The following is a 12,111-nucleotide window of genomic DNA, read 5'->3' on the forward strand; positions in this document are numbered from 1 at the left end:
CTGAATATGCTGTTGGCAAGACCTGTTTAATTTTGCCTCTGGAGAACCAGGTCACCCTGAGTGTGAAAGGATAACATGCTAATTTGCATACAATTTGCATACTGAGAACCAGCTCACCCTGAGTGAGAAAGGGGCCCAGGAGCTTGAGGTTGGATTGCTCAGGATGCTGGGAAGAGATTGTTTGGAGTCCTGTTCAGAGAATACAGGCCAGTGAGGCCTGCTGGAGAGTGGGAGCAGAAGCCTCATCTTCACAATGTGTAAAATAATTATGATGGCAACTGTAATTTACAGCACATAAATATCCTGGGATAATTTTAAAAACCTGAAGTATTAACATCATTTTGGTCTACAAATTTACTGGTACCAGACAAGGAAAATATTCACATACTATTTACACGTGCATTCAGAATAATGCAGAAAGCTGCACATTAGAGCTGCTGACCATCAGGCTTATTTTCGAAAGAGAAGGACGCCCATCTTTCGACACAAATCGCAAGATGGGCGTCCTCCTCACAGGGCCGCTCGAATTGGCATAATCGAAAGTCGATTTTGGGCGTCCCCAACTGCTTTCCGTTGCAGGGACGACCAAAGTTCACGGAGGCGTAGCGAAGGCGGGACTGGGGCGTGCCTAACACATGGGCGTCCTCGACCGATAATGGAAAAAAGAAGGGCGTCCCTGACGAACACTTGGACGACTTCACCTGGTCCTTTTTTCTTACGAACAAGTCACAAAAATGTGCCCTAAATGACCAGATGACCACCGGAGGGAATCGGGGATCACCTCCCCTTACTCCCCCAGTGGTCACTAACCCCCTCCCACCCTAAAAAAAAATTTTTTAAATATTTTTTCCAGCCTCTATGCCAGCCTCAAATATCATACCCAGCTCCAAGACAGCAGTATGCAGGTCCCTGGAGCAGTTTTAGTGGGTGTAGTGCACCTCAGACAGGCGGACCCACGCCCCCCACCTACCTGTTACATTTGTGGTGGTAGCCCTTCAAAACCCACCACAAACCCACTGTACCCACATGTAGGTGCCCCCCTTCACCCCTTAGGGCTTTGGCAGTGGTGTACAGTTGTGGGGAGTGGGGTTTGGGGGGGGGGGGGTTTGGGGGACTCAGCACACAAGGTAAGGGAGCTATGCACCTGGGAGCAATTTGTGAAGTCCACTGCAGTGCCCCCTAGGGTGCCCGGTTGGTGTCCTGGCATGTCAGGGGGACCAGTGCACTACGAATGTTGGCTCCACCCACGACCAAATGGTTTAAATTTGGTCGTTTCTGAGATGGGCGTCCTCGGTTTCCATTATCGCCAAAAATCGGGGACGACCATCTCTAAGGTCGACCTAAATTTTGCGATTTGGGCGTCCCCGACCGTATTATCGAAACGAAAGATAGAAACCCATCTTGTTTCGATAATACGGGTTTCCCTGCCCCTTCCTGCGATGACGTCCTCAGGAAAACTTGGGCGCTCCTTTCGATTATGCCCCTCCATATGTCTTTTAATGCAAGCTTTCCACAAAAATTTACCTCCATAATAAATAAATAAGCCGGCAGTCTGCATTAGCCCAAAATTTCTGGTAATCTTGTGCTCCCTTCCTCCCCCTGACCCAAACAACTTGCCCTGACTTAAAGAAATCCCTGGTGCATAGTGGCTCACCCCTCCCCTCTTAAAAAAATTCCTTGGTGTCTAGTGGCACACTTTTCTCCCCTGATCAGATGACCCCCTTCTTTTTTTTTGGGGTGGGGGGGTGGTATTCTCTTGTGTATAGCAGACTGATCATGATTGGCAAGTCCTGGGATACACAGCGTGGGGTCACATACTGCCATTTTTCAAGATGACGGGCATGGCCGCAGGAGCAAGCACGCATCACCCCTGTTTTTTCAAGGAACTTCCTGCTAGACACCAGGGAATTTTTTTTTTAAGTTGGAGGTTGGGTTGGAGAGAGGGAGGGGTACCTCTAAACACCAAGGGATTTTTTTTCCTAACGTCGGAGGAAAGAGCCACCCCAACTACTAGGGATGGGTTTTTTTGTGGGGGGGGGGGGGGGGGTTGGTGTGGCAGGAGGTAAAGGACCAGGGTTTGGGGGGTCTGAGAGGCCTGGGGGGCAGGGGCTTTTTAGCTTTTCTACTCTGATGCAAAGGCCAAGATAATCCTTCTATGGTGCCTCAGACCTGATACATTTTCTCCCTTTGAATCGTCTCTGTATTGGGACAGACTAGTTCATCGCAATTGACCATTTCAATAGTTCACGCAATAGATAGACATTGGTGCAGGGCATAACTATCTTGTCAAACCAATTTCTGCATTGTTCAATTAACATTCATGTACAGCTCTCATTAACTGTGCCACAGTAGCTTTCTGCATCAGCCCCTCAGTTATGAAATTATCCTCCCTTAGCCCATTATCTGTATAATATAGGATTGAAAAGATTTTCAAATCATGATCTGACAGCACAAAAATGTAAGATGTAAGAAAATCATTATAAACATTTCAAAGTCCTAACTCTAACATCAATAAAGACATGCCAATAAATTGTTATGCCGGTTTTAAACCTTCAGCTTTACCTTCTTTCTCCTCAGTAGGGCTTGAGTGACGACTCGGGGGCCTACATTGCAGCTCTGCTGCTATTGAAGCTAGCCTGTCATTTTCTGGGACACTGGAACCCCTATAGTACAATGAAAATAAACAAAACCATTTTATTTCTATGCTGGGTGTTCCTGCACGTCACCAGTTTACACTGGATAAAGAAACACCATCAGAATTTCCAAGATGCCATCGACTCAAAATATTTATCTCCTAATCAGCATTACTGCCAAATCAAAATTCCAGACTGAGATGTCATTACACTCTCTTAACCATCAGATCACTTCAAAACAAGTTATTGCAGTGCTACAGCTGTCATTTACTATACACCCTTTACACTGTAAAAATGTTATAGTGCATCCACTGTAGCCTTGAATAGCCCACATATGATATAGAAGATGTTAACAAAGGCATCATGAAATAAGTAAAGGAAAACATACAGAAAAATGTTACACAAGCTCTGTGATCATAAACTGCTTAATAGTTTGGATATCTTTATTCTGTATCAGGGTGAGGGCTACTGTAATGATTCCAGCAAGATGCATCTAGCAAGACAGTCTTTGCTATGTATAACCTGTAGGGACTCTGTTTTGCTGTTCTTAATACAGATTTTGTTAATTTGTTTCAACTTCTGATGTCTTTTTTGCAATGTATGTCTCTAAATGTTAGCGGTCTTAACATGCTCATGAAGCACAAATTGCTCTTTAAAGAGGTGAAATGGTTGGAGGCCAATATCCTGTTTATATTGGGCGTGGAGTAGAGGAGTGGCCTAGTGTATAGGGTGGTGGACTTTGGTCCTGGGGAACTGAGGAACTGAGTTTGATTCCCACTTCAGGCACAGGCAGCTCCTTGTGACTCTGGGCAAGTCACTTAACCCTCCATTGCCCTGTGTAAGCCGCATTGAGCCTGCCATGAGTGGGAAAGCGCGGGGTACAAATGTAACAAAAAAAAAACCTAATTTATTCTGTATGCATGAGTATTTACTCAATAGTTGGCTATACTCCGATGTTTGACTGGCCTCCAGCCAAGTTCACCCAAAATCGGTGGGGGTGGATATCCTCTTAAGGGTGGCTACCCCTGGAAAATTCGTAAAAGTGTTTTGGATAGCGAGGGTAGCTATGTCCAGTGGCGTAGCAAGGGCGGGGCAGTCCGCGCCGGGTGTCGGCGGGTGGGGGGGTGCTCCGTCGAGAGCCGACAGCTCTCGTCTCCTGCCGCTACCCTGCTTTTTTTTTTAATCCATTGCAGCGACGCAGGCAGCGCTTCCCGTCTGCCCTGTGAAGGAGAAAATCACGTCACTGGCGTCGGGCCTTTCCTCGTTGTGTCCCGCCCTCTTCTGAGGTAACTTCCTATTTCCTCGAGGGCGGGACACAACGAGGGAAGGCCCGACGCCAGCGACGCGATTTTCTCCTTCACAGGGCAGACGGGAAGCGCTGCCTGCAACGCTGCAATGGATTAAAAAAAAAAAAAGCAGGGTAGCGGCAGGAGACGAGAGCTGTCGGCTCTCAACGGAGGGGGCACAGGACGGGACCGGCTCGGGGGAGGGGGAAGCTCACAGGGGAGAAGGGGATTGGGGAGGGTGGGAGAGCCTAGAGGGGTGCTCAGGGGAGGGGATTGGGGAGGGTGAGCGAGCCTAGAGAGGTGCTCAGGGGATTGGGAAGGGTGGGGGAGCCTAGAGGGGTGCTCAGGGGAGCAGGGGATTGGGGAGGGTGGGAGAGCCTAGAGGGGTGCTCAGGGGAGCAGGGAATTGGGGAGGGTGAGTGAGCCTAGAGGGGTGCTCAGGGGAGAAGGGGATTGGGGAGGGTGGGAGAGCCTAGAGGGGTGCTCAGGGGAGAAGGGGATTGGGGAGGGTGGGTGAGCTTAGAGGGGTGCTTAGGGGAGCATGGGATTGGGGAGGGTGGGGGAGCTTAGAGGGGAGAAGGGGACTGGGGAGGGGAGTGCTCAGAGGGGAGAAGGGGTCTGAAGCTGTAACTGGGGTCTGACAAGGGGGCAGGAGGGAAAATGGATCCATGCCTGGGGCAGGTGGGAGAATGGGTCTGGGGCTGAAAAAGGGGGATGCAAGGCATGTGGTGGATGAAGGGGGCTGAAAAGAGCGGGCAGAGAGAGAGGGGACAGAACCTGGATGGAAGTGGGGAGTGTGAGGGAGGGCAGACCCTGGATGGATGGGAGAGGGAGGGCAGACGGATTGAAGGGGCAGAGAGAAAGGGCAGATGGTGGCTGAAAGGGGGAGAGAGAAAGAGGGCAGACTGGGGCAAAAGGTGGATGGAAGGAGCAGAGATAGTGGGCAGATGTGGATGGGAGGGAGATGGCAGACTGGGGCAGATGGTGGATGGAAGGGGCAGAAATAGAGGGCAGACAGTGGATGGAAGGGGCAGAGAGAGAGGGCAGACAGTGAATGGAAGGGGCAGAGAGAGAGGGCAGACAGTGAATGGAAGGGGCAGAGAGAGAGGGCAGACAGTGGATGAAAGGGACATTAGAGAGGGCAAACACTGGATGGCAGAGAGCGAAGACAGATGCTGGATGAAAGGAAGACAGTGAAAAGAAGATGAGGAAAGCAGAAACCAGAGACAACAAACTGTAAATAAAATATATATTTTTATTTTTTTGCTTTAGGATATAGTATTGTAGCTGTGTTAAATGTTTATAAATAGAACATGTAAATAAGGTAATCTTTTTATTGGACTAATTTTAATACATTTCGACTTAACTTTCAGAGAAGAAACCCTCAGGTCAGGATAGGATACTGTAACAGTACTATACTGTATTGACCTGAGGAAGGAGATTTTGGCCTCTGGAAGCCAAATGTATTAGTCCAATAAAATGGTATTATTTTATTTTCTGTATTTGTTTTATTTCTATTTGTTAATTTGTAAAGTGGTGATTGGTATTTGTTAGTTTTTTTTCAAATTTACATCTGCTGTCTTTATATTTTGCACAGTACTAGGGGACATTTTCTGTTTCTGTGGTGTTGCATTGTATGCAGAGTCTGGCATTTTGGGTGTTCAGTTTAATTTTTGTCTAAATAGAAGGTTTATGATTACTTATTCTATAGTGGATTAGGATGTATCTGTGTTTGTGAAAAAGACATGGCTTTCGGTTGGCACTGACTGTGCAGGATTGATGATCTGTACTAATCTGTCTGTTTTCGTTTTACAGTAGGTGAATTGATGTTCTAGTGCTCACTGTAGTGTTTAAGATGCTTTCCTTTTCCTTGTGTGACTCGTACAAATTACTGTTTATGGTATGGTAGAATTGCTCTATAGGTCCTGAGTGTTTTGTATTCTCGGTATGCCTAGTACTGGATTTGGGGGGGGGGGGGGGTGTTAAAAAAATGACCGGCCCCGGGTGTCAACTACCCTAGCTACGCCACTGGCTATGTCCTATTGATAGTTGAATTAGAGGGGGATTTCTTTAAACAAATTACCATTTTGCAGACTAAACATATTGAAGGAAATCTGATAATGGGAGGGGATTTTAATTTGACCCTTAAACCTGCGGTTGTTAACACTGTCCCCACCATTACCTATGCTGATAGTGTACAGTTGCATAGATGCATCACTCAATGGGGGTTGGTGGAGATTTGGAAAGCTCTGCATGGATCAGAGTGTGATTACACTCATTATTCTGCTGTACACGATACACATTCCCACACTGATATGTGGAAAGGGAGGATGCTTTTTTTTTCCCCTCGGGTTACGGAAGTACAGATTCATTCACATACATGGTCAGACCATGCCCCTATAAAATTTGCGCTTCAGAGGTGACATGAGATTTCCTGATTCACTATTAGATGACCCAGAAACTTACAAAAAGCCTGATAAAGATCCAAAAGTTTTTGCACTTTAACAATACTCCTGAGACCTCTCCTTGGGCATTGTGGGAATGCCTAAAGGCCAGTAGAGTCATCTCTCTGCTAGCTCATCTTCATAAAATTACTAAATAGAAGGAACACAACCTTAGGCAGATCATTCAGCATTTGGAGGGTCTCTTTAAAGGGAGTCAGGCAACACCTGCTCAAGCTGCGGCCCTGCATAAGGCCCATCTTCAACATCATACTCTGGAACTCACCAATATTCAAGAACAGCTGCAGCGTACACAGCAAGAATATTAAGAATTTAATAACTGGGCTACTCTGATATTGGTTTACAAATTAAAGTGTTTGACCTGGCAGAATTATCACATTTATACTAACGTGGGATGGGCAAATTTGCTCTCATCGGGAAAATTCAATGGGAATTTTTACATTTTTATCAGCAGCTCTATACATTGGAGCAGATCCCCTTGGATGAGGACATTCACCAGTTTTTAACATGGATAATTTTACCAGTTTTGGCCCCTTCTGAGCGAGACATGTTATCCACCCCCATCACTATTGCTGAAGTCCTTAGGGCGATTAAGAGCTTGCCTTCAGGCAAAATGTCAGTCTAAATGAAATGTTGCCTCGGTTTGCTTTCAGCATCTCCCCCATGTGCTGTCACCGCTGAAGATAGTATTCGTGTATTTACTGCCTCTTAACTTGGCTGCTTCATCCCCTAGTGGAAGTTCCTTGAGACTACCACTAGGAATTAGAACTGCTATTTTGAACCACGGCCAGAGATGGCACAGGCGGATCTGGGGATCACTCTGCCCTCCCAGTAACACACCAGGGCAATCCACTTTTTTTTTTTTAAATGGTGGGTTATGGTAACTGCATGCAGATAGCATAAATGCACGTACCATGCTATCTGTGCAGCAACTGGAGGGCAGATTGTGGCTACTACATAGTCTTTGCAATTACTATGCATCAATTTTTGCAACACACAATAACTGTAAAACTAACACATTTTCATAAATAGTCATCCTAGTTACCATCTAGGTACAAAATCACTGTCGTTTTTTACTACAAGATCTTGCATCTTCTTGGATGTATATGTAAATCCATGCCTGTGGAATTTCAGTAGCCCAAACACAGATTTTATTTATTTATTTAAAAAATATATAGACCACTTTCTCACAATTCTAGGTGGTTTCCAAAACATACACAGTAAAATGTATGCATATTCTTACTCCTGTCTGTGGAATGGAGATATTTACTATAGCAATGGTTTTAATCACTAGTGTTCCCAAATTCTCCTCCCTCACCTCCCAAACAAGAAAGGTTATTTACATATCATACATATTTATAAATAAATTCTGGGGAGAGTCACGTGATGTCGTAGAGGAGAGCAGCAGCACGTTGTTTTCCTCCTGAGCCCCTTCCCAGTTCTCCGACCCTTACACCGCGAACTGCGAAAGGATAGAAAAGAAACACCGTGCATAGCAATTTGCTGGTATATGGATTCTTTCATCGTCCGCACAGAGGCGGGTATGCCAAGCAAGGCAGGGAAAAAAGAATCAATAAAACCACACGGGCCCTCCGAAACAAAGATGGCGCGGAGCCCCGGGGCCGAACCACCACTGTTCAGCGAACCTCAGCTGCAGCAGATAACAGCTGCGGTAAAGAGTGCGACAGACCCGCAATTTGCACTTCTTACACAACAAATGTCCGTAATGGAGTAAACATTGGAGGATACTGTGAGACACACAGGAGAGCTGGAGAGTTGAGTGGCAGAGACGGAGGACCGAGAAACAACAATGGCGTCGTCAGTACAAGCCTTACAAAAGTTGGTAAGGGAGCAAGGCCAGTTGATAGATGAACTGGAAAATCGCTCCCGCAGATCAAATATCAGGCTTGTGGGCTTTCCGGAGTCTGTTCCGGATCAAAATGTATCAACGGTTCTGGAAGGCTGGTTCAATACGGAGTTGGCACTGACGGACAGCATAGGGAAATTTTGCTTGGAGCGGGCCCATAGGCTGGGCCGTAAGCAAGAAGGAGTGCCGCGCCCCAGAGTGATTTATAGCAAAGATTCACAATTTTCTACACAAGGTGGAAATTCTCCGAGGCGCACGACAAAGAAAGGACAATCTCAGCTACAATGGCCATAAAGTGAAAATATTTCAGGATTATTCATGGGCATTACAGCAGCGTCGCTGAGAATTTAATCCTATTTGCAATGCGCTATATACAGTGGGGGAAATAAGTATTTGATCCCTTGCTGATTTTGTAAGTTTGCCCACTGACAAAGACATGAGCAGCCCATAATTGAAGGGTAGGTTATTGGTAACAGTGAGAGATAGCACATCACAAATTAAATCCGGAAAATCACATTGTGGAAAGTATATGAATTTATTTGCATTCTGCAGAGGGAAATAAGTATTTGATCCCCCACCAACCAGTAAGAGATCTGGCCCCTACAGACCAGGTAGATGCTCCAAATCAACTCGTTACCTGCATGACAGACAGCTGTCGGCAATGGTCACCTGTATGAAAGACACCTGTCCACAGACTCAGTGAATCAGTCAGACTCTAACCTCTACAAAATGGCCAAGAGCAAGGAGCTGTCTAAGGATGTCAGGGACAAGATCATACACCTGCACAAGGCTGGAATGGGCTACAAAACCATCAGTAAGACGCTGGGCGAGAAGGAGACAACTGTTGGTGCCATAGTAAGAAAATGGAAGAAGTACAAAATGACTGTCAATCGACAAAGATCTGGGGCTCCACGCAAAATCTCACCTCGTGGGGTATCCTTGATCATGAGGAAGGTTAGAAATCAGCCTACAACTACAAGGGGGGAACTTGTCAATGATCTCAAGGCAGCTGGGACCACTGTCACCACGAAAACCATTGGTAACACATTACGACATAACGGATTGCAATCCTGCAGTGCCCGCAAGGTCCCCCTGATCCGGAAGGCACATGTGACGGCCCGTCTGAAGTTTGCCAGTGAACACCTGGATGATGCCGAGAGTGATTGGGAGAAGGTGCTGTGGTCAGATGAGACAAAAATTGAGCTCTTTGGCATGAACTCAACTCGCCGTGTTTGGAGGAAGAGAAATGCTGCCTATGACCCAAAGAACACCGTCCCCACTGTCAAGCATGGAGGTGGAAATGTTATGTTTTGGGGGTGTTTCTCTGCTAAGGGCACAGGACTACTTCACCGCATCAATGGGAGAATGGATGGGGCCATGTACCGTACAATTCTGAGTGACAACCTCCTTCCCTCCGCCAGGGCCTTAAAAATGGGTCGTGGCTGGGTCTTCCAGCACGACAATGACCCAAAACATACAGCCAAGGCAACAAAGGAGTGGCTCAGGAAGAAGCACATTAGGGTCATGGAGTGGCCTAGCCAGTCACCAGACCTTAATCCCATTGAAAACTTATGGAGGGAGCTGAAGCTGCGAGTTGCCAAGCGACAGCCCAGAACTCTTAATGATTTAGAGATGATCTGCAAAGAGGAGTGGACCAAAATTCCTCCTGACATGTGTGCAAACCTCATCATCAACTACAGAAGACGTCTGACCGCTGTGCTTGCCAACAAGGGTTTTGCCACCAAGTATTAGGTCTTGTTTGCCAGAGGGATTAAATACTTATTTCCCTCTGCAGAATGCAAATAAATTCATATACTTTCCACAATGTGATTTTCCGGATTTAATTTGTGATGTGCTATCTCTCACTGTTACCAATAACCTACCCTTCAATTATGGGCTGCTCATGTCTTTGTCAGTGGGCAAACTTACAAAATCAGCAAGGGATCAAATACTTATTTCCCCCACTGTATAAGAAAGGACAAGTTTATGTTGGTATACCCAGCCACGCTTAAGATTCTTCATAACGGAAAGTGGCATGCTTTTACAACACTACTACTACTACTTAACATTTCTAGAGCGCTACTAGGGTTACGCAGCGCTGTACAAATTAACAAAGAAGGACAGTCCCTGCTCAAAGGAGCTTACAATTTATAGGACGAAATGTCAAGTTGGGGCAGTCTAAATTTCCTGAGTAGAGGTGTAGTGGTTAGGTGCCGAAAGCAACATTGAAGAGGTGTGCTTTGAGCAAGGACTTGAAGATGGCAGGGAGGGGGCCTGGCGTATGGGTTCAGGGAGTTTGTTCCAAGCATGAGGTGAGGCGAGGCAGAAAGGGTGGAGCCTGGAGTTGGCAGTGGTGGAGAAGGGTACTGAAAGCAGGAATTTGTCTTGGGAGCGGAGGTTACGGGTAGGAACATAAGGGGAGATGAGGGTAGAGAGGTAAGGAGGGGCTGCAGATCGAGAGCATTTGTAGGTTAATAGGAGAAGCTTGAACTGTATGCGGTACCTGATCGGAAGCCAGTGAAGTGACTTGAGGAGAGGGGTGATATGAGTATATCGGTCGAGGCGGAAGATAAGACGTGCAGCCGAGTTCTGAACGGACTGAAGGGGAGATAGATGGCTAAGTGGGAGGCCAGTGAGGAGTAGGTTGCAGTAGTTAACGCGAGAGGTAATGAGAGAGTGGATGAGAGTTCGGGTGGTGTGCTCAGAGAGGAAAGGGCGAATTTTGCTAATGTTACAGAGGAAGAAGCAACAGGTCTTCGCTATCTGCTGGATATGCGCAGAGAAAGAGAGGGAGATGACACCGAGGTTGCGGGCAGATGAGACGGGGATGATGAGGGTGTTATCAACTGAGATGGAGAATGGAGGGAGAGGAGAAGTGGGTTTGGGTGGGAAGACAATAAGTTCGGTCTTGGCCATGTTCAGTTTCAGGTGGCAGTTGGACATCCAGGCAGCAATGTCGGATAAGCAGGCCGATACTTTGGCCTGGGTTTCCACAGTGATGTCTGGTGTGGAGAGATAAAGCTGGGTGTCGTCAGCATAAAGATGATAGTGGAAACCATGCGATGAGATCAGGGAGCCCAGGGAAGAGGTGTAGATTGAACAAAGAAGGGGTCCAAGGACAGATGCCTGAGGAACTCCAACAGAGAGCGGGATAGGTGTGGAGGACAATCCATGAGAGTGTACTCTGAAGGTACGATGGGTGAGATAAGAGGAGAACCAGGAGAGGACAGTGTGTCAAGAAGTAAATTGTGACTGACAGTGTCAAAAGCGGCGGATAGGTCAAGGAGGATGAGGATGGAGTAGCGACCTTTGGATCTGGCAAGGAACAGGTCATTGCAGACTTTAGATAGTGCCGTTTCTGTCGAGTGTAGGGGGCGAAAGCCGGATTGAAGCGGATCAAGGATGGCATGAGAGGAGAGAAAATGAAGGCAACGGCTGTGAACGGCGCGTTTAAGTATCTTGGAGAGGAAGGGTAGGAGGGAAATGGGGTGGTTGTTGGAGGGACAGGTAGGGTCAAGTGATGGTTTTTTGAGGAATGGTGTCAGGGACAATTGCCGTGGAGAGAGAGAGGTTGAGGATATGGCAGATGGTGGGGGTAACAGTAGGAGAGATGGTGTTAAGTAAGTTGGTAGGGATGGGGTCAGAAGAACAGGTGGTGCATTTCGAGGAGGAAAGAAGATGGGCAGTTTCCTCTTCGGTGATATCAGGAAAAGAGGAGAAGGAGGCCTGGGTTGGTTGGTTGAGGGAGTGGGTTATAGGGTGAAGAGGAGGAGATGGTTTGGTGGTGAATTCGAGGTTGATCTTCTGCACCTTGTCGCGGAAGTAGTCAGCCAGTGATTGAGGAGAGAGTAAGGGGGTAGGGG

General features: G+C 47.0%; 1 protein-coding gene across 1 annotated transcript in view; it reads right to left on the bottom strand.

The window, feature by feature from the left end:
• Nucleotides 1–12,111, bottom strand: part of MAP3K4 (mitogen-activated protein kinase kinase kinase 4) — a 540,168-nt gene that overhangs the window by 115,833 nt on the left and 412,224 nt on the right. The window contains 1 exon segment of the mRNA XM_030198101.1: nt 2,563–2,663. Coding sequence (XP_030053961.1) covers nt 2,563–2,663 — 101 coding nt within the window.

This window comes from Microcaecilia unicolor, chromosome 3 (assembly GCF_901765095.1).
Source record: "Microcaecilia unicolor chromosome 3, aMicUni1.1, whole genome shotgun sequence".
Lineage (NCBI taxonomy): Eukaryota > Metazoa > Chordata > Amphibia > Gymnophiona > Siphonopidae > Microcaecilia > Microcaecilia unicolor.